Source organism: Tubulanus polymorphus, chromosome 1 (genome assembly GCF_964204645.1).
Source record: "Tubulanus polymorphus chromosome 1, tnTubPoly1.2, whole genome shotgun sequence".
NCBI classification, from domain to species: Eukaryota; Metazoa; Nemertea; class Palaeonemertea; order Tubulaniformes; family Tubulanidae; genus Tubulanus; species Tubulanus polymorphus.
In genome coordinates, this window is record NC_134025.1 from 8738271 (window position 1) to 8760725 (window position 22455).

The 22455-nt window shown below is 36.2% G+C and overlaps 3 protein-coding genes across 7 annotated transcripts in view; 1 reads left to right on the forward strand and 2 right to left on the reverse strand.

Moving 5' to 3' along the window:
* The window catches only part of LOC141898108 (afadin-like), a 32765-nt gene extending 20893 nt beyond the window's left edge, over positions 1–11872 (reverse strand). The window contains exons 1-16 of the mRNA XM_074783929.1: positions 11642–11872; positions 9981–10173; positions 7906–8018; positions 7544–7811; positions 7304–7461; positions 7073–7169; positions 6050–6199; positions 5459–5760; positions 4919–5025; positions 4747–4835; positions 4464–4663; positions 3984–4224; positions 2180–2603; positions 1737–1921; positions 1498–1568; positions 519–644 (exon numbers count right to left, since the gene is read on the reverse strand). Of these exons, the coding sequence (XP_074640030.1) occupies positions 519–644; positions 1498–1568; positions 1737–1921; positions 2180–2603; positions 3984–4224; positions 4464–4663; positions 4747–4835; positions 4919–5025; positions 5459–5760; positions 6050–6199; positions 7073–7169; positions 7304–7461; positions 7544–7811; positions 7906–8018; positions 9981–10173; positions 11642–11740 (2823 nt within the window). The 5' untranslated portion in view covers positions 11741–11872. The remainder of the gene's footprint in view (positions 1–518; positions 645–1497; positions 1569–1736; positions 1922–2179; positions 2604–3983; positions 4225–4463; positions 4664–4746; positions 4836–4918; positions 5026–5458; positions 5761–6049; positions 6200–7072; positions 7170–7303; positions 7462–7543; positions 7812–7905; positions 8019–9980; positions 10174–11641) is intronic.
* A 351-nt stretch (positions 11873–12223) lies between these two features.
* On the forward strand, positions 12224–19096 carry LOC141904428 (MORC family CW-type zinc finger protein 3-like). Of its 3 annotated transcripts, none has more exons than XM_074793018.1 (17): positions 12224–12354; positions 13551–13623; positions 13771–13903; positions 14003–14223; positions 14334–14478; positions 14783–14927; positions 15011–15160; positions 15249–15365; positions 15456–15553; positions 15649–15729; positions 15819–15947; positions 16260–16349; positions 16497–16518; positions 16592–16639; positions 16829–16960; positions 17037–17092; positions 17172–19096. In XM_074793018.1, exons 1-17 carry the CDS (start codon positions 12256–12258, stop codon positions 17575–17577), a joined length of 2145 nt encoding a protein of 714 aa, XP_074649119.1. In that variant the 5' UTR covers positions 12224–12255; the 3' UTR covers positions 17578–19096. The 3 variants fall into 3 exon arrangements, with proteins under 3 accessions (XP_074649119.1, XP_074649126.1, XP_074649134.1); XM_074793025.1 differs by having other exon boundaries at positions 15652–15729; XM_074793033.1 differs by lacking the exon at positions 16260–16349.
* A 382-nt stretch (positions 19097–19478) lies between these two features.
* Positions 19479–22074, reverse strand: LOC141909793 (tRNA (cytosine(72)-C(5))-methyltransferase NSUN6-like). 3 transcript variants are annotated; one of them, XM_074800427.1, is made up of 11 exons: positions 21921–22074; positions 21713–21832; positions 21454–21558; positions 21266–21359; positions 20988–21150; positions 20744–20904; positions 20612–20652; positions 20377–20506; positions 20115–20272; positions 19917–20042; positions 19479–19843 (listed from the first exon to the last, which is right to left on the reverse strand). In XM_074800427.1, the coding sequence occupies exons 1-11, from the start codon at positions 22059–22061 to the stop codon at positions 19649–19651; spliced, it is 1434 nt and encodes a 477-aa protein (XP_074656528.1). In that variant the 5' UTR covers positions 22062–22074; the 3' UTR covers positions 19479–19648. The 3 variants fall into 3 exon arrangements, with proteins under 3 accessions (XP_074656528.1, XP_074656519.1, XP_074656535.1); XM_074800418.1 differs by having other exon boundaries at positions 21674–21832; XM_074800434.1 differs by lacking the exons at positions 21713–21832; positions 21921–22074 and adding an exon at positions 21658–21664.
* Between the last annotated feature and the right edge of the window lie 381 nt (positions 22075–22455).

The window sequence follows — 22455 nt, forward strand, 5'->3', positions numbered from 1 at the left end:
AAAGTGCTTTATATCGCTTTCTCTTTTAAGAATATAATTCAATTTAGAATATTTCTAGAATAAGCAAGCCATTCTAATCTATAGAATTGCTTGAAAAAAGACCTTCATTAAGTATGGCAGTGTCATGCTGACAATAGACAGCTTAATCAATATGCGCATTGTATGATTTTTCAAATACCTAAAATGATACTTCTTTTTAGTCATCAAAATTTTATATTATCTGAACAACGAGCTATTTCATGATTACTAGGGAGGTATGAATTTGTCACTAATACATAACAAACAAAGCCATATTCCTCTTTCCGCGCCGAATGGACAAATACAAGCAATCACACGCATACACACATACATACATAAACTAGATAGGTTAGCAAGGATTATAATACCATAAACACGTATAATATAACAATTTGTCATGAAAGTTATTGCAAACGTTCTTTATATATAACCAATGTCTCATTCAAAGCTGGCATTCAACATATATGCAGATTTGTATCATTGATCAGAAAAAAACTTACCGTTGCAGCAACGATGCTCAGACCCATGCTGCCCTTTACTTTGTTGAAGACAATCGTACAAACTTCGGGCTCGTTAGGGACATCATTGATGGACCCTCCAGCACCAGGTTGCCTCGGGGGTGGAACCTGAAATACATAAAACATTGTACTCACTTTGGAACTACCCTGATACTCATTCTATCATAGGTTTATCTGAGAATAAAAAGCCACTAGTAATGAAATAATTCAATACATTGAAGCAAATCAACTTAGAATTGTCCCAAAAAATGATATGAGAAATTCAATACCTTAGCTAAGAATTTGGGAAAGACTTTGTAATTAGCCTTGTGCTTCCTTCTATGAGCATGAAAAAACAGATCTCGACTAAAGAAAATCTGCATCTCAAATAAAACTCCTAGCACAATATCACATAATCCTCAACTTCCATACATGATCCAGCAATAATTACTGAATTTAAACGCATATGGTACAGTTCGAAACACAGCGTCATGAAGATGTAATCACACTGCTGAGCATAGAGAAACTAATGCACAATGTGAAGAACATAAAAACATCGTAGTCATGGAAAAGCCAATGATCGGTTGAGCAAAACAAATAGCTAAGCGGATATGTAGCATGATAATGAAAATCAATGAAACCTGTCACAGCATCAACTACAGCGCTAGAGATATACCAATCAACTTAATGAGATCAAAATATGCTATCAATTTGAAATATTAACGACCACATGTAGTGATGGGTACATTATACAAATGGTAGGTAGGCGCGAGATAGATATAAATGGAATATTAATTAAAAGCTTTGATGAATGATGATGAAAGATGCTATACAACTACAGATCCTCATTTCTTTGGACTAAGACATAAACTATACTGACTTTATATCATATGTCATATGTAGAGGAATAATTTAGACTTAATAGACATCATCATTATTCATGAAATTATGAAAGCAATGCTGCAATTAATTTTTCTCATACCTCATTTGGCGGGCCCATGTACACCTTCCACATACCAGGAGAATTATGATTGATGATCAAGCGACAAATTCCTACGAAAATTAATGTACATTTGATTACTTCAATTAGGAGTGAATTCCTACAAAATTCATAAATTAATCAGGGTTTTACTAGTATTCAATTTCCCACTATTCACTTTTCAGTTTCATTTTATTCGATCATTAGGTACAATTAATAAAATGCATGAGAGGAATATTTACCGGTTTTACATAAAGGTTCAACGTATTCTGGTAAGCCATTTGGCACGTCACGAACTATATCACACGAATAACCATCTTCGGGAAGTAAAAATGGCAAGTGTAGATTGGGATCCTCTTCAAGGTGTATATCGCGACCTTCACTACGTATCAGTTCATCATTTGATGTTTCAGCAATGTTCACCATTCTATAAGAAATAATATCACAAAATAAAACTACTGAAATTTGAATTAGCTTTCACAAGTTCAGAGGCCATATACTCAAAAGTTGGTTTGAGTTAACCAGTGGATAGTTGACATTGGGAAAATCAAAAGTCCATTGTAACTGTGGTATTTATCGGCCAGTTATCTTAAACTAACTTTCGAGCGACTGGCCCCAGTCCTACACTGATGAAGAGGCAGAAATGAAAACAAATTAATAAATGTTTTTTCTAACGCAGACTTACTTAAGGATGAGATCATGCGGAATACTTTGTTCATCTCTCATGGGTATATAGTTCTGTAGAAGTACACGCATCTGCAAGGAATTCAATTTGAACCACGACGCGCTACGATTGATCAGATCATTCGGATTGCTTTTCGGCATTTCCAGTAAATCAGACGCTTGCAGAATACGGGCCAGGTGACAGTCAGCGGCCAATTCGAGGCCTTGTTTCTCTGCCCAAACTTCGACACGACCGAGTCGTCGATGCAGCCGATGGCCCCACAGTCGAGAACACAACTGCAAACGCGGTTCGAGTACGAGTTGGTTAAAAAGCCACATATTGATGAAATGGAAAAGTTGTGAAAACAATTGGATGGTCAAAGCTGCGTTAACGCGACATCTTCTCAGTAATGACATCGCAGCTGACATTGTGGATAAAACATCACCTGCAAAAAGAAAAAATGCAATGTCAATTCCACAAAAGTTTATCGATGTTGCAGGGAATTCATATCTCCTTTATATTCTCTGAGTAATAATTTTCCTTCACATATGATTATAGTATAAAGATGTCTCCATTTTTATAAATTTCAAACTCCCATATCAACTGATATGCAACAAAAATTTTGGAAGTACAAAAAAGCTAGAAAAAAAAAACATTCAAGCTTATTAAGAAATTGATTAAAATAAGCAAAGAAAACCATCAGCTAGGGAACAACTTTGGAGTCCATATGACTACAATTATAGACAAGAATATATTCAGGGTGCAAAAAACACTTTGTCAGTAATAGAATTATTACAATATATATCAGCAGTGGAAATGGGATAAATTTAGGCATGCAAGAATAATTTCAACTGAACATTGATTTACCATAGGTTTGTATTTGCATTTTTACGAAGATTTCATTATATAATTTGTACATTAAAATCTATGATTTCAAGCATGCAGTTGGTGCACGAAAGATAACAATTTTTAACTAATCAAAGCCCTTAATGATAGCTGTCTAACTATTGATGATCCTCAGTTTCATGTGTTCATAGACAATTCATGCATATAACATTGATACATTTGTATTTAGTGCTTCATTCAGTGTGTCATATATTAGACATACATGTATTTTAGTTAGCAGCTGTAATCTACACTAAGGTATTACTAAGCTCATCTTAGAAAAATCACTCATTTGAAGTTTTCTCTTTTTTGTACGTGGAAGTATAGATACAAACATACTGTTTAATGAGATTTCATCTAGATTAATGATCTTTAGAAAATCAACAGGAAATTCATCTTCTTAAGAAAATCTGCAGATTTGAAGTCATTTGAAAATGAATTTCTCAAATCCAGGCCTGCACCTGACTCAATAGGTAAAGGAAATCATATCCACAGAACAAATGATGATTCTAGAAATTTAAGAAATTTAGATGACGGAATCGAATTTGTTTACCCATAATTGGTCGATTTCTTTGAAACCGATCACGCATCGCTGAAGAGCGGTCTTCTGAAGAAAAAAGAACTAGCCCTTTTAACGTTTTTGTCACTTTTACTGCTTATTAAAAGAAATATACTAACCCGTCAATAAGAATCTGGGATTGAAATAATTGACATACGGGGACAAAATAATGACTGGGGAACGGCAGCAAGATTCATATGCATGTAATAATGTCAATGAAGCAAACGTAAAACAGGAAAACTAGGCTATTGGAAACAAATAATTCTATATAATTTCTCTCATCCCAATGTCCTTTTTAACTAATTCTCAATATAAAATACAATATGAAATAACATGAATTGCAATGATATTAAGGATCATTAAGATGATCTGAGAATTTACCATTGTTCCAATCTTCATCGGTGTCGTCGTCATTGTTGTCGAGGAATGCTGGCATCGCTTGTTGCAAATCTCGCTCTAAACATAACACCAAGTGATTGAACCCGACCTCCACTGTTTCCGCGAGCACGTTCTGTGCATCTACGCTGTAGGCATTCAGGTCGCGATCTTGTTTGAAGAAGTTCAATATCTCCGATGCATTCGCCATCCAAAAGGAGAGGCCAGCTGCGTCATCCCGATTTTCCTATATGATAACAAAAATATTCTTAACTCTACTTAAGACAGGGTACCCCATTAATTACCACTGTTTGATTTTATGCGCAACCTAGCAATTTCATCTGTTTAAAAAAATTTCCTGACTGACTACTGTATTCCCTGATTTTTTTAAAGAAGAGAAACTGCCCTGACTTCTCTGATTTCCAGTTTAGAAGCCACCCTGTTAGATATACCAAATTTTAAGAAACAATTGACAAATATATTCACCTCAATAGTGCACTGCACGAGGCTAGCGATTTTGTTCACGAATGCTGTCAGTCGATGTGCACGTTCAGACGGATTATGTGGGTATGGACCTGTCACACGAAATCTCGTCGCCATATACAGCGAATACGTCGGAGCTAACTTAAACATCACACTCAGCGGGTCGATATCAGTTATCAATGAAGCCAGGAAAGCATCTTCTCCTAGGAAAAAAGATCACATCATTCAGTTACGGTCTGAGTGTTCTTTTCACGTTAGCAGCGGTGAAGGTTGATCAAATATTTACCATCATCTCTAAATTCTAGAGAAGCGGGGAGTACGTCCTCCTGGTAATCAGTGCTTGGTGGTGGAAGAGTATTGGGATCTTGCATGGCCCTAGAAATGACACATAAACATACTGATCTAAATACTCATTATCTTAAAATACACAGAATCACTAGTGGTAGTAGTGTAAATACCTATGTTGCATCATATCGTTGTGTGGTGGATAGGGTGCCTTAGGGTCACCTTCATAGATCGGATCTGTGGATTTCTGCAGTGGAGACGTCACTCGTTGGAGCTGCTTCTTTAAAGTAATACTCTAATTAAAAGACACACCGACGAAAAAGACGAAAGGTGTTAATTGAAAGCGAGATAAACTATTAAAAAAAAAACTGAACTGAAAAACCTGTCGTCAGTACATAAACTAAACTAGGACAAACCATGTTGCCTTTAAAATGCAGAGGTACATAAGGTGTAAGGATTGAGAATAACCAAATGGAGCAATGTGGATGTCTGTGACTAAACCAATTCATAATAGGCTACTGGAAAAATGATTAGTGCGAGTGAATAAATCAGGTTAATTTCTAGAGAATGAAATCTTTAAAGGTACACAAAAAATGTGCTCATCCGTTTAACAGTAAGGGATGTGAATATGATTGCTTAAGCAATTTTTTCTGTTCTAACAAAACTTGTAATAAGGTCAGAACCCATGAAAGTTGCAATTTATAGTTGCTTACCTCACCGACTAATGGATCGACAAAGCGGAATAGATTATGCTTGCCAAAACGAATAGTGTTATTGTCTTGCAGTAAAGTAGTTTCATAAATTCGTTGGTTGTCGACATAAATTTCAGCATCTTTCACAATTGGCGTGGCAGTAACTATACCTTCGGCATGAGCGATTACACAATGCCGAGGCATAATATGTTGCCCGTATAACTGAAGATGTTGAGCTGCTGTACCGAGAGCTTGTCCGCTACCGATTTCAGTCATGTCAAATTTCAACCGATGTATTCGTGGATTATATGGCTCAGTGCCATCTACAATGAAATTACATATAGATAAATATATATTTTCTAACCTGATACTTAAAATTAGTGAATAGAGCAATGACATTACATATTCATTCAAGATTTATCCCCGCTATCGATCATAATAAATTGCCTTATTGCCATTACGAGAATAATAGTAGCATAATACACTATCAGTCGTGACACATTCAACGGTATTTTTTGATAAGTCAACTTTTGTGTGATCAAATTATCTAAATTAGATCCTCTGGCTGCAATTAATGTCATTATATACCGACCACTGCCGCATAATACAAACCTGAATTCAATTCAATCAAGAATGGCAACTTTTCAATGGGTATTCCTTGGAACGTTTGGTTCTGATCAACATCAGATAATGGTCTCCCATCTGGTTTACGTTTAGGTTGCTGGCCTTGAGGTCTCCTACGTATTTGTATCATGACTTCGCCTGAAATTCAGATCAGTAATCCTTTAATATCGAATATAAGTACACAAACACCGAACGGTATCTACCACAAATGTCTCATATTCTGTAAAACGCAGATAGCCCGGTTGCTCAAGCGAGGGATGATAAACTTATGCCAGAGTTGATACATTATGACCAGAATGTGACTGACTGCGTTAGCTAGGTAACTGTATTGATTACATTAACCACGGACAATAAGGACATTCCATTAAATAAACAATCGTATCAAACAAACACACAACTATTTGACACACGTCACCAATTCGTTAAATCATCCTTAGTTGCACTCATCCACTTACCGAAGTTAATTGTAAATGTTAAATACCCAAGCCCAAGTTAGAAGTATCGATAGAAAAAAAAAAAATCATCAAAGTAGTAGAAACTAAGGGTCCAGGGACACTATGCCCTCTTAGTGAGTAGTCTTAAATGTTCGACGATCTGACAATTTCGATTGTCAATGCCCCCATGTGATCATATACAGAAACCAATTACGTTAAAACTGGCCGCAATCATAGAACATATAAATCCCAGTACGATTGGAGATACTACGTAATTCAACGCCCCTGGTGAAGAAGGTCTGGTATGTAGAAGCAAATGACTTTGAAAATCACCACATATAGAAAGTGTCACGATGTAAAAATTTCCCATGATTGTCTAATATGATAACAAAATGTGCATGGGAACCAATAAATCGGGGCCAACTTTTGGGCTGCAGATGTATCTAGTACGTTAACCAAATCTCATACGATACATCAAAGCATGTCAGAGTCTTCCCAAGACAACTTGATTCTATCTTCTACAAACGGATTGATGGACGACAGATTGGAGTCTCAAGAGGGCTAAAAATGTCCATACCTTTCCTGGGATTATGCTGAAGTAAAACGATCATAGGGCAATGTTCATCAGCCAGCATCTCATCATGTGGAGGACCTCCATTGGGAGGAAACACGACCTGTTGAAAAGAGCAATCTTCACATGAAGAAATGAATGCGCAAACTACAACTTTCTTCTACTATTTTAGTTATTTTTCAGACTTGCTCAAAAATGAAAACAGATAAAACATCTATAGTTATTTATTTGACAAACCTTGTACAAACAAAAAGCTTTCGGATCTTCTTTTTCCATTCCATATTTTTCCAGTGTCTGTTCGACAACAGTTTCAGCATTGTCAGCAGTTGACAGTACAAGGGTTTTATAAGGTACATCTGGACGCAGTGATTCCCCAAAGATCTTGACAGCATCGCCTGAAAAGATTGAAAAAGAACAAATGATACAAAGAGTCTTTATTATTCTAAGTTTATTTCATTATGGTTAACGTCCACTTACCAGCGGCTCCATCAGCTGCTCGTAATTTCTGTAGTTTCTCAGCTTTCTGTTGACGCCTTCGTTTCATCACAGCTTCAGGATTTGATATCGTTCGAGTGAAACTCGTTTCTGGCAACTCGCTGTATAGCTTTTCAGTCACGCTATCGTTTTCTTTACCCTTCGCTTTGGCTTCTTTATCTTTCTTCTTTTTCTCCTTCTTTTCCCGTTTCGATAGTTTCCGTTTGAAATTCGACTGTTGCTCCGGCGGTTTAGTGTGGAAACCTTCCATCTTAAAATAGGGGAAATATATCTTTCAACTACTGAAATTCCTACATCGAATCCATGTCTCTTGAGCAAGAAATGATTTAGCAATGATATCTTACAAAGGCTGTTTTCTCATCTTCTCTTTTGAGTAGTAACCTTCCTTCCCGGTCATCTTTACCCCAACTAAGTTGTACCAGCAATGGTTTGTCTTCATCATTTAATTTCCTTTCATCTGGAATAAGATATTTTCCTAGGTAAAAAATACACTCCTCCAAGGTGTAATTTAAATTTTAGGGGAAGACACACTATTCATTCCTACAGACAGACTATATTTAGGGTAGAAAATTCTAGGGGAAGGTATCTTTATATTGAGAATAAACTCAATACTTTCTGGGCCATTTCTCCTGACTCAAAACAGAATTATGTCATTGGCAATCATACGTTCAAACATTCCAACGTAAAGCGTTGACACATACAGCAATTAATACTAACACAAAATCGATACTATCGGTCAAGTGGTTTGTGATTATTTTGCGTTGTATGTTGTCACACGAACATCATCATAAGAGCCTCCTTTAAAACATTCCACGAACTCTCACCCTACAGTGGCAGATTGCTAAGTAACAAGTTTTTATTATCTGTACATACGTCTAAGAATCCTTCGGAATGAGTATGTCACTTTGTTTCAGTGAAAATATGAGTCAACATATAATTGAGTGTTCATTGTGTGCACTAATAGCAGAGGGGACTTTAAACACTTTCCAATGCCATATCACTGGCTAATTTGTAGCCGAAATTCCATTATCAATTCATAGAAATTAAGTCTCTTTACCTTAATTTCCTATAATTTAGACTCATGGGTATTCATAGTTCAGAGATTATTCATTCATAAGCTCAGTAGTAGTAGTAGTAGTAGAAATAATACATGAAAAACGTGTTAGTTCAAGAAAGCAGTCTTTCTAATAGTATTGTTTAGTAGACTATAATCCACAGGGGTGTAGATATCTCAGCTATAAACAGATATTCAAACTGACTGCAAATTTGTGCAGTTTTTTCTGTATTGTTCATTTCCTATGACTACTGATAAGAAAATGTACTAAAGAGTAATGTGATGCAGGCTTTATCGGATTACTACTGAGTATTGCTAGCTTATCAGGTTAGCATAACTGAAGTCATTTGATACTAGTGAACCAGAGAAATTGGTGGCTACAGATCTGTAAAATTCAATGAGCTCTTTTCATTACATTGCCAATAATCATAAAAGGCCACTTAACAATCAGATTTTTCTAGTGTACAGAAAATAAGTACCAAAATCTATGAATTATAAATAAATTTAGTTCATATGCAGCCGGCATGGATAGCCTACATCATCATCATGATATAGGAACTAAATACTCAAAGAATGTTAGCTATGCTGCGAAAAAGATGACAGGCTTCGATTATGAATACATTCCTGTCGAGATCTGCGTTCATCTAGCCTATATCGAATTAATCATGAATAAAGATGCAACGCAGTGGAGGCGTATGAAATCATCTAACCATGCGTCAGAGTAAAAAGGCGTTGACTACTATCATTATAGGATGTTATTATCAACAGATACACAATTATTCCACTGTCTTTTGGAATGTGGAATTCCAACTATGTGAACACAAGAATATCACCAAAAAAACATCTCTTTTCACATTTAGTCTTCACCGTGTTAATTCTATGAGATGAACTAGCAAATTAAGCAATTCATGATGTAACACTAGGCTTGATGCAAAACCTTCAATTTGGACTCATATAATTTGTAAGGTGACACAGGACACCTAGAGGCATTATACTGGCATTGTACTAACTATGCTTACTGGGCTTATACAGTGCCACGGTGACAGGACATGTAGGTACACTAAAATGCACAGCGCTCACTATGTGTACTGTTTATTTTATAACTACTATGCATACTTTCAAAAACAAATTAGAATACATAGAATATTTCAAGAAAAATCATCAGCTTAGTAATAGGAAAGCTGGATCTTCAGCTGTATCATTTCACCTCACTCAAATGATGTGGTCTTTTGCTCAGTCTTTCAAAGACATTCTTTCTTGGACTATATTAGCACAGGCTTTGTATTCAATACTTTAAAAGGCGATCTATGACAATTAAGAATCTTACGACCAATTGATAAGAGTTTACTTAAGGTGATAACTTACCGCCGTTTACGTGGACTTCATATAGACAAAATTTACTCATTGACAACATTTTCATATCCGGACGGAACTTCTCAATCAGCGTGTCAAGAACATCTTTACACATCGCTGTACTGGACACTCGGATGCAGGTCGTTGAAACTCGGCCGTCTTGGTCGTGGAAGAAAAATCGCATAACGCCATTAAATTCATTGTTCTGCAAGAAAAGAGTTTAACTCAATGAAGAAAACAGTATCGTTATGTCCCTGATTTTCATGTTGTTTATGTTTTCTATGAGTGATAAGGGGGTAAATTTGTAAAAAGAAAATCAGCTTTTAAGTAGTTTTTTTTAATGTTTTTCTATTTATTGATCAAATTTCATATATTCCTCCTGGAATCCATATACAGTTGTGTCGACTATGAATATGCCATCTAGTATAGGCCTATGTCAAAACATATTGATTGTTTCCTGTACTAAGATCATAGAAGATGTAATTCTATGAGAGGTCAGGTGGCAAATAGCCAACTGTTTACCATTATCAATCAGCAATAATAATTCCATATATACATGACTCTTTCATATTGTCAAATCTCATTATCATTGAATCTTCAAGAGAAAAACATCATTTCTGCTTGTACTAAACTAAGATACAAACGAAAAACAATAATCAAATTTAACTATGTGCTGGGGCAGTTTGGTCAGCGGTGTATTTAACTTTTGATCCAGTAACTTGCAAGAATTCCCAAACAGTATGAGCCACTGTTTTATGTTAGGAAAGAAAACACACTTGTTGGTCGTAACTCACAAAAACAACATACCACAAATGACTCAACTAACACTGGTACCACACAGCCAAGCCTATTGGGATCACCTATTCTTCTGTGGTAATTGTCCAATTACTGACTAAACAGGGTACTTAAAAATGTTCATAAGAATGAATCACTGTGATAATCATAATCAAAATATAGGCTGCTCTTTGTAAGACTGCAGTTAATCTGTAGCCTAGATTGTGTACAGAGTTTCCAGCCTAAGTGATGTAAGCTATAGGCCTAGTTTTAAACAATGAAAATCCCCCTAAAATGGCAAAACACATGTCCATCATTTCAGACATGGCCTACGCGCCTTAAATATAATTTGAATTATTCTACCAAAAATTAAAACAAGTAGGATTTCCAAAACTCAAGTTCAGTTTCATCGATGTTGGTGTTAGAGTAGCAGAAACGGTGATTTCACAATGTCATATATATGGTAAACTAAATGGTTAAGCTCATCAATTCGATTAAAGCATTTCCATTTGTAGGTTTCGATTGGGTCGAATCACCAATTTTCTCTTCTCTGGTACGACCAGAATACACTATATCTATTCCAGAATAGCATTCAATCCATAAGCCAGATACGAGCCTTAGTAGAGGATTTCTAATCATGATTCCTGCACCTTCTTGGGAAATGCTTTATATTACAAACCAGAGATAGAGATTTGATAAAACATTCAATTCATTGACGTTATTAGCCTGCCCTATCAATCTCTAACATTTTAACAACCTGCTGTCTCAATCTTAATACAACACATCAATCGCCGTTCAATTCAGCAGCATACCCAATAGCTATACATGGATGAAATGGGTGGTTGGACAAAACACACATAACCAAATGTATAAAAGAACTTCATCGAATAAACATATACCTCATCTGGCATCGACAGTGAAAACAAATCGAGTCGATTTTCATTCCATTCTTGTATTTGATGCACCAGTTTCTGGCGTTCTTCTGCTACATTAACCATCTTTACGACTTATTGTAGTTCATATACGTCAATCTAATATTTTGAACAACAAATAATCCCGGTAATCCTCCTATAATCGCATTTATTCCATGGTAAATCCACAATTTTCGAGGGAATTTCGGGCATATACACCTTCTTGGGGTTGCACGGTACGCATGCGCAATCGAATTCTGACTCAATGGGTGTCGCGCGAAGTCGAATTCGCGAACCTGACCTAGTTTCTGTAGGCTTACACGTTCGAATCCCAACTTCGATATTTTATATTTGTCACGTCTTTTATTTACCTATATAAAAGTATATATACTTTTTTGTAAATTTCTAATTGCAAGTGTTTTTCACATGAATCTTATGGAGCAATACAATGAAAGCTTAATGCACCGGCGATTGTCTGGCTCTGGTGGTGGAGATTCATCCATCATGCATCATCTTCTCCACCCTCTGTCTGAATCGCGCGCTTGGGTTGCGAAGCCCTAAAAGCATCATCATTATCATCGCTTGCGCTTGCTCGGAGAAAAATGCAATCTCAGTCAGCAGTACTGTTATCAGAATGTAGGCCTGGTAATATCCAAGGCCCTGCCCCTGCTGCTGCTGCTGGGGGAATCAAGTTATCGCAGGTACAGAACTGACCTAACAGACAAGAAATAATTCCACCTTCCTACTAAAAAAAAAAATTAAATTACACTACAAAATTACATACATTTAGTTTCACTTCTCGATCGACCGCCCCCACCCAGATAGTTAATAGGCTATGGAATCAGCAGTGGTCAACTCATACTCGGGTTAACTCATACACTATTGTGTGTGGACAACTTGTCCCTGCATTTTGACAAACTATTCACCTCCTTACTTAAAAAACTTTTTCCCTGTTTAATTTTTGGAAGTAGTTATTTAGCCGGATCCGGTTACGGACTTATAAAAGATATTTTGCCAGGTCCATATATTAGATAATAATAAAATCATTTTTTTGGGTTTAGGGTTAGGGTTTCGATAGGGTTAGTGTCAAGAGGGTGAGAAGAGGGTCCAGAGAGTTCCGTTTCACAACTAGGGATAGGGTTAGGGTAAGGGGAGGCTATATGTATTTAAAACATTCGGGTGGTTTTCAGCGTGCTCGATGGTCTAGTGGGAAGACACTGGGCTAGTAATTTACTTGCCCGGGTTCGAGTCTCGCTCTATCCGCTATTATCTCTAACTCTATTCTCCACACTTTCCTTGAATTTTCTAAATACCCCACTTCTGTGCGCATGCGCGGCGTAAATCAGCCAATTAGAGACGATATCCGGCAAAATATCCTTCAGAAGTCAGTGACCGGATCCGGCAAAGTAACCACTTCCTTAATTTTTTAATAAAGATCTGGCCCGATAAGAATCAAGCCCGGCTGAATGGTGGCCATCCTAGGGGCTCATATTTGAAGTTTGGGGGTGAATAGTAGCTTAGATCATCTAATGTCCCTGGTACTTTCTTTTTATAGTACTTTTGCCAAAATCAGAAGTTTTTACATATTTTTTAGCTTTTGAAGAGGTCCCTCAATTTTGCTTATTTTTCATATGTCACGCCCCTAGGTTCCATCATTTTAAGAAAAAATTAGGTCAATTGGACACAAAATAAATATCCTGTGCCCAAAAAAGTTTACCTCAAGACATGAAGCTTACGAATGTGTGTCAATTTTCATTGACATTCGTGATGGGTATTAAACTCAGGCAGGTTTTTTGATCAATCAATTTTTTTGCAATTAGGGCCGTCTTAGTCTTCCCTCAGCATGTGAAAAGGGTTTTTTTAGGAGAATACTAACAGGTTGGTGTTTCTTTTTCAGACAAGCCCAAAATTCTTGCATTCTAATTCTACTTCACATAAATGGGCATTTAGCGCTATTGCTGAGCTTGTAGGTTAGTATTGTGTTAGTTCTGATTGGCAAAATGCATCAGTATTGAGATATCTCGTTGCTCTTTCCGGTGCTAGTGTTGCGGCTAAAAGCGTCCTGCTTTAAGAATATCACGGGTCAATTTATTTAAAGCAACTTTCATTGATTATAGACAATGCATATGATCCTGATTGTGGAGCTAAAGAACTACAAATTTTGGTTGAAAAAATTGGAAATGTGGATGTATTAGTTTTCAAAGATAATGGCAAAGGGATGTCAGAACAGAAGCTTCATAAGATGTTAAGGTGTGTTGGCCTTTTGTGCATTAAAACAGTATTTTAGCTAGGCCCGTAATTATATCTACCTTGAAAAACAGTGATCTTATTGATTTATTATTCTTTCAGTTTTGGTTACTGCGAGAAGGTGATTGTTCAAAACCATAAACCAATTGGACAGTATGGTAATGGTTTTAAATCTGGTTCAATGCGACTTGGAAAAGATGCACTGGTTTTCACTGTGGACGGACACTCTAAGTCTATTGGATTTCTATCTCAGTCTTACCTTTTGGATGTAAGGGCGGAAACTGTCCTCATACCATTGGCAACGTGGGAAAAACATAATAGAAGTATCCTTTTTTGACCAGTTGAGTTGTCAGAAGATATCCCTTATTACTTTATATACCCTTTTTGCTAACTAAAATTGATTGATTTGTTTTTCTTAAATAATACAAACTAGCGTATTCAAAAAACAGAGCTGAGAACCTTGATGTAATATACAAGTATTCCCCTTATAAATGTGAGACTGATATTTTGAAACAATTTGATGACATCACTGCCAATGGACCTACTGGAACAAAAATTGTCATTTACAATCTAACCAAGTAAGTCTTAAGCATGACAATATTTGTAGGACAAACCCTTAACCAAGCTATAAGCTTATAAGATATAAAATTACAAGATAAATGGTTGAATGGTAGACAGTCTCTTGCAAAATTGAAATTTCTAAGATTTTATTGACTGCTAGGATATCATTAACTAGGTTTACACAAGCTTAGAACATACATCGGTGATTGACCTACGAAGATCCTCTTCTGGACAACAGAAAATGGCGCTTTTGCAATCTCGTGAAAACTGTTGAGTTTGACTATATTTCTGGTATTAGCATTCTTTGTTTGGTTACCGCAGGTCTACCGATGGTCGCTATGAGTTGGACTTCACAACTAATCGTTCAGATATCATTCTATCTGAGCATGAAGTATTAGATAATGAAGTGCAAGTGTCTGATACAGCAATCCGAGATTATACTCCTGCATACAAGAGATCTCTGAAAGTAGGTTGTTTCAAATTGTTCAATTTTGGTTTTAATTTGGGCAGCAGTTCCAAATGTATTCATACATGCTTGATTATTTGAAGGAGTACTGTTCGATATTGTTTCTGAAACCGAGAATGAATATAAAGATCAACAATCATAAGGTTCGAACGAAAATGGTGGCTAAAAGTCTTTCCCAAACAGAGCATGATTTTTACAATCCACGATGGATTGCGAACATGCCCGGTGCTAAGGTGAGTTTTCAGAGCAATTTGTGTCTTGTAAATAATGTTATTACTACAGTGATTTTGCGTGCTGCATTATTGTTCATTTAAACTGCAGCCTGTGAAAATAACATTTGGCTTCAACATAAAAAATGCTGCTACTGAATATGGAATCATGATGTATAACAAAAACCGGCTAATAAGAGCATTCGAGAGAATAGGAATTCAGAAGAAGGTGAGGTGAATCGAAAATAGTAGCGTGTACCTGTAATAAATTTTAGTTATTTATTTTAGCTTTTTATTCACACAAAAAAACCATTTGTAGAATAACGGGGATGGAAAAGGAGTTGTAGGTGTGGCTGTTCTTGACTGTTTGAATCCAACGCATAACAAGCAAGAATTCCTTCCTGATGAACGATACAAGTGAGTCATTGAAAGTACTACTTTATCGACCATTCCAGTCACTGTCCGCGATTATAGCCAATATTATTACTGGTAAATGTAATGTTTGGTTTCAGTAGTGCAATTCATGCTTTATCTCAGAAATTAGCCGATTACTGGATGGAAAAAACATCATCAAATAGAAATATTGAAATAGGGTATGTCTAATTTCAAAAAGCATAAGAAGATACAACTCTCTTCCCTGAATTTGTCATAGTGTATTTTTTACGTCTTATAACGCTTTCAGGCCATTACCTGACAGTACATGGGCTCAATGTGATGAATGTATGAAATGGCGTCGCTTGCCACCAGGTATAAAACCAGATGATCTTCCAGATAAATGGTATTGTTGGTTCAATCCTAGTGACTCACACAAGTAAGCTACTTCATACTGTGGGGAATGAATAATTACATAATATTTAGATACATACGATAGATAAACTAGAAAATATTTTTCCTCTGAAAAATCAAGAATATATTTGTATGAGATAGGGCTTAGATGTGAGAATTATGAATACACTACTATGTGATTGGGCTCAGATTTAAAGATAGCTTTATTGTATTTGTTAATAGAATTTCGGATAAGGGTTTAGGAAAAAATGACCATCCTAATAAGGTATAGGAAGCCTCTTTTTCTTGAATTAAATGTGGTAGGTTTTAGTAGTCCCATGTTATTTTTATCTAATAGTGACTGCAGTATTGAAGAGGAATCAGAGGCTCAAGATGAAGAGCAAGTTATTCCCCGTGCATCATATCCAAAAACACAAAAAAAACTCAAGTGCGTATAGATCTTTCGCCCACTTGGGCTGTAGCATTCATGCATTTCACCAAGTGGGCATAGTATCCCTGGACCCCTCTGCAGTTTTTCTAAAAACCACATGTTAAGCAGATCCTATAAGGAGTTTAATGATATTATATTTTGTAGGGAATTAAAAAGAAGATCCGAAGTGAGTATTGTTTTTTATTTCCCATACAGTGCCGTGAGCACTTCCAAGAATCATGAGCTTCCTTTTTCTATAGGTTGATTTACGCGTGAAAAACCAAGAGATTGAAACAATGCGCAATGAAGTAAGCAAATTAACAAAGCAGGTTAGCCAATGGCGCCGTACTGGCATTTTATGCACATAAAGATTAGATAAAATTACATGAATCGGGATTCAAACTAAAGTAATACATGTACATTATAGACAATGTATGTGAAATACAGTGTACTGAGATGAATGTTTTATTGTTTATTGAAAATGTGGCTTTTTTTAGTTCCAATTAGACAATTTAGCTAAATTAAAAAAACAAGAATCTGCGTCGAAACAAAAAATTCTACAGCTCCAACGAGAAATCGATCAGATTAAAGGTGATCAGGCTCGTTCAATGCTCAATCAATCAGTACCAGTAAGTATAGTTTCATATTTACAACCACCATTGCTTAGTTCTTGGCAAATTGAAATGGCATGATGTATCCTCTTAGGAACCACACCCTAGTACTAGTAATGCGAGACCAAGTTTCCCTAGGATTCAGTTGCAGTAAGTTGTTTTATTTCTGATGTAATATATGCAATATAGTATGAGAAATATTCGCTCACTTTTGGTTTTTGTGTTTCAGGCAAAGACAAAATGCAAGTGAAGATGATGTTCAGATCAGGGATGTTCCATTTGTTGACGTGAAGGAGGAAGAATTTCCAGATGAGGAAGTCAATAAGAAGGAAAGAAATAAACGTCATAGTCCAGAGAATCAAGTTGGTACGTCGAAGCGATTTAAAACTGAAAATACTGGTATATCAGTCAGCTGCCAAACAATTCCTGTGAAAAACAATGTTAAAAATCTCAGAGAAATGGTCTTAGAAGAAAAATTGAAGAATTTGCGTAAATCTGTATCGCAACTTCTTCATATAATTGTTCCAGATGTTCCTATTACAAATCTCGAGAAGATCGATAAAATTGTCAATGAATTGATTATAGCGAACAGTCAAGATGATGCAGCAGCTAGTGGTGCTGCAAATGATAATTGATGCAGCATAGCTGCATGAATATATTTATATGCTGTAGTCTTTCTAATTGATTGTCATTGAATGACTTTTGATTTATACAATTGTACAATTGTACTCGAACCTGCTGCTACATGTATGATGATAAGGGGGGTCATTCATTTATTACTTATGCATTAGATGAGGGGGATGGTTAAGTGCAATTGTAGACTGTAATGCTTAATGTATATGTAAAAATGGCCGATTTTGTGTACAGAGGGAGGGAAGGGGTTGAAAAATTCATATTTTATGCATAGGTAATGAATGAATGATCCCCAAAAGGCAAAAAATTGATACCTTGTTTCTCCTTTCTGCTGAGCTAAAAAGTTGACCCGGCCAGCCGCCTATCTACCTTTGTACATTACTACTGGAGAAGAAAACTGATTACAAATTTCATTGCATTTTACAAAATGACCCGGCTGATTAGGAGAAATAGGGTATCTTTTTGTTTAGTCTGGAGGTTTTTCCTTCCTTCATCGTGAAATACCGGATCTTAACATACTGCTGAAATAATGTGTGCCTGCAGATGTGGTGTAATATGTTAACCATGACACGGTCAATCATATTTCATTTTGTGCTGAATTCCATTTTCGAAAGGTGTTAAATGATTGTTGAAAGCCCTTGAAAAAGTTAATTTCTTCTGTTTAAATATTTCACTTATCGTCTATATCAGAGTATAGTAGCTCCATATTGGAAAGGTGTTAAATGATTGTTGAAAGCCCTTGAAAAAAATTATTTCTTCTGTTTAAATATTTCACTTATTGTCTATATCAGAGTATAGTAGCTCAAATATTCTTTGAAATGAAGATAGTTTACCTTTGTTTGAATTTTGTCAATTGGTCGTTTTTTGTCAAAAGTTTATCAGCATGTTTATCACTACTATCCAGGTATATTTATCTTGTTGTATACCACCGATTAGCATTTAAACCTATCACAGTCAACCCAGCGGTTTTACGCACAATATTTTTGAATCCCATTTACAAAACCTTAGTTCATTGTAAATTAGAATGATGTTTAGTTAGATATCTAGCGCCTTTCGTTTATCCGGCACGGGAGGGTTCAAATTGTACGTTGGCCGATTATGCCATCTTTAACCACCCTCCCCCTTGTATGATCTTAGTACTGGTAATTAATTTATCGACTCCCCATGACAATGCGTGATGACAATCCCTCATCTACCTTCAAATTCAACATGATAACGTCAGGACTTCGATAGCCTAATGATCAGTACCCAATGAAACAATTGATCAGATCTCTCAGATGTGATCTACGCTCTCACATTGCTTTCCCTGATGCGGAGGATTTTAATTTCATTTACTATGAAGAAGGATAAGAGTGTTGTGATGGGTGAACTGTAATTTATCTTTGGATTAAGAGATTTAACATTCTTTTCTAACCCCTCCATTCCGCACATTTGAAGTTAGTAAGTACTGGGGAGAATTTTTATCCCCCTTCCCAAAAATAATACGTACTATTCAAGAATTTTTTGAGTTGACTCCTGGCTGTGTACATAATTATTATCTGTTTATAAAATAAATACATGTTCCAGTCAATGATTTCTCCGGCTTTTCTTATTTATAGTCGTAACACTGCAAATTTCTGTAGTCAAATGTCTAATTTAGCAACTGTCAGTATAAAATCCTTCAGCAAGATCAAGGCTCCATTACTACATTTTATCTGCATGTCATCTCTCTGTTGGATTTTGGATTTAAGTTGAAAAGTGGTTCTAAGCATGTAAGGTACCAGTAGTTGGGATTGAGGTTTACTGACACCGTCGTCCGCTGGGGCCTACATGTATTTTGTCGATTTGACAGGATATCTTCATATCACATTGAGGATGCAAAATACGATGTAAAACATGAACAATACATTTATTCAGGGAAGTATGTATATTTTTGAAAGCTGTGACTAATCCAAGCATTAATCAAGTTATTCACTATCCATAATACCAGGAATGCAAATTCTACTGTAGACTCTGCCTTACACACCAGTCAGTAAAATTTTCGGAAATATCTCTGACTTGTTATTCGCCAAGTACATGGCACTATATTGTTTATCATCTCTTAACAAATTTGGCTATAAAAAATCCAATGGTGTCATGGTTACACCTAATTAAATGTCTTTCTAATTCGGAAATTTCCAAATGATGTTGTCTTTGACGTGTGTCGCTAGGATCAAATCTTTGTAAAAGTTTTAACTTTACATCAGATAGTCCAGCTCCGTACAAACCATAACCACCAACATGTGGCTCCTGAAAAAAGAAAACACCTAAGTAAGCTTAACTCCAAAAGATATTTGGCTCATAATGCTAAAATCAAACATACCTGTTGATCAAGAGCTAGACAGGCATATTTGTCTAAGGCCCATTTCACTAACTTTTCGTTTTCTTCTAAAGTTAGTGTACATGTGCTGTAGACAAGGGTTCCACCAGTTTTCAATAAGGATACTGCCTAAAATATGAACATAATGTTATATGACTTGCATCACGGCATTTTTCATTCATAATTTGCGGGTATACCTACTGTTTTAAATAGTTTTTTCTGCAACACACTGTAGGAATTTAATTCTTTTATGCTCATTTTATTCTTTAGCGAAGGTCGTTGACCTAGAGCGCTGCATGGCCCATCTAAGAGTATGCGATCAAATGCCTTGGCAGGATATGGAGGACTACCATTTAGTTCTATAAAAGAGATTCTTGATTAAGACTTGTAGTGAAGATTGTTGGTTTATGTTGTTTAGTAACAGTATTCTTTTATCTACTGCTGATATGAATTCATAACATACGTGCATTTTCATCCATGGCCTTTGTGCTGTCATATCCATAAATTTCTACACAGTCCAAACCCAACTGTTTAACATTCATTCGAATCTTTTCAAGTTTATTTTTAGCTTTGTCAAGCCCTATAACTCGACCCTAAAAATAAGAATATTTATTAACATCTATGTGGGCCCGACATGTTTGATTTATTCAGTTTGTTTTACATACTACGGGCAGTAAAAAGCTTAGTTTCATACTCACTTTATTTTTCATTAGTGTAGCTATATGGGTTGTTTTTCCACCTGTAATAAATTGAGTAAAGTTTTCAAACGACTACACCAGCACAGCATAAACATGATCTACCCATTCAAACTAGATGTAGGAATATCTTACCAGGGGCTGAACACATATCTAATACAATTTCACCCGGTTGAGGATTGAGAACATGACTGCAGACAACTGATGGCAAATTTTGTGAGAAGACCATTGATGGAAGCAGATCATTCAGCGACGGCGCATCATACAGTGGCTCAGTCATCTGCACACCTAAACCGCTTCAAAGATATCAGTAATGCTTTCGTAAGTTTGAAAATGAAGTGCACCAATTGTGTCTTACAGTACCAACAGCACCATATACCTTGGTAGATTCGAGTCTGAGGAACAGAAAAGATCTTGTCTACTAATCTTTGCTATTCCATTACCAACAAATATCTTTTTCCCTTGAAAAGCCTGAGTCAAACCTTTTCTACACATCCCATCAATGTCTGAAAACACTGAAACTGTATCATCAGCCTGCATACCTGAAATAGACGGCATGTAGCGTTACATGACGGATCACAATGAAAGTATTGAAGAATAGCATCTGATAGTTCATAATACTGTACGCTTCTAAATGTACTAGCAAAAACTGTGTACCTGGATGAGCTGCCATAATTCCCTGAGCAAATATGTTGGCTCCGCGAAGAACAGCCATACCGCAAGCCAGATCTACTATAACTTCTTTTTCATGCTGAAAATGATTAAGCATAGCCAATCATGTTTGTAGGTACCGGTATGTATCGGATAAACGTGAATGACTAATGAAACATTACGCTTCCACTTACATGTGGAAGATGTTCATTTTTTTTATGATTAGGTACGACTAATGTATCGGGCAGTAATGGATGTTGTAAGATTTCCGGTGTGGGTAGATTTTTGATACTATATTGCTGAAAGAAAAGAAACAGAGAGGGTTAATAGATAAATAAACAACAATTACCCCCTCAAAAAAGGCACAACTTGACAATGCAGTAGCCTATTACGCTTGCCTGTTTCTTATCTAACCTCTTTAAGTGCGATAGCAAGTTTCATTTTGATATTCACCGTCGTTTCAAAAAGCGTATTAACCCTTAGAATGGTGTATTTGGGCGGTGTTGCTAGTTCCCGTAGAAGAGATTCGTATCTTTCATCGTTGAAATCACTTTTTTGAACCTTGTCCTTTGCCTTTTAAAAAGATGAATAAACCAAGAATATTAGAAGTGGACTTGAACTTGGGGAGCGATCATTCTTCTACACATGAGTTGAAACATACTTCTTCGTTAACATAACTTGAACGTAGTTGCTCGGACACCTCACTATCTAATGATAAATGTGACATTTGCATCAACCTGAAACCCAGTTGGCGGACGATGTTACTGAAATAACACTTGTTGACCAGCAGCAGATGTAACATTTGTGAAATGTAAAAAAAGTTTGCGAACAATGTTGACCGTCTAGTGCTGCCCCTATGTACAACGATAGCGGGGAAAATGTGAACTAACGTAATACTCGCTTGCCAAAGTGGTTGCCTGCCCCGCCGGTAACCAGTCTAACAAACTATTTACCAGGCCAAGAAAATCCTCGGACTCTTAACAGCAACAACTCGGCCCAGTTTCACAAAAAAGTTAACTCAAATTTTTGGTGCAATTGCTATTAGTTACTTCATGTTTTCAATGAGGAAGGACAACATTCAAACTTAACCGTTTTCGGCTTAAACTTTTTCGTGAAAATGGGCCCTTGATATTATTTCAAACTTAGAATTAGATAGATAGTAAAAAATAGTACCTGCATCGGGGTACTTCTATTTT

Bases quoted from the DNA above. Each gene is read 5' to 3' on its own strand.
- LOC141909793 (XM_074800418.1), bottom strand. From the start codon at position 22,061: ATGTTACATCTGCTGCTGGTCAACAAGTGTTATTTCAGTAACATCGTC. The intron at 21,360-21,453 runs GTAAGTGGAAGC...AATCATTTTCAG, and splicing joins AAAATGAACATCTTCCACAT to CATGAAAAAGAAGTTATAGT. The intron at 20,273-20,376 runs GTATGTTATGAA...TCTCTTTTATAG, and splicing joins GGCCATGGATGAAAATGCAC to AACTAAATGGTAGTCCTCCA.
- LOC141904428 (XM_074793018.1), top strand. From the start codon at position 12,256: ATGCAATCTCAGTCAGCAGTACTGTTATCAGAATGTAGGCCTGGTAAT. The intron at 12,355-13,550 runs GTACAGAACTGA...TTTCTTTTTCAG, and splicing joins GGGGAATCAAGTTATCGCAG to ACAAGCCCAAAATTCTTGCA. The intron at 16,640-16,828 runs GTAAGCAAATTA...GGCTTTTTTTAG, and splicing joins TTGAAACAATGCGCAATGAA to TTCCAATTAGACAATTTAGC.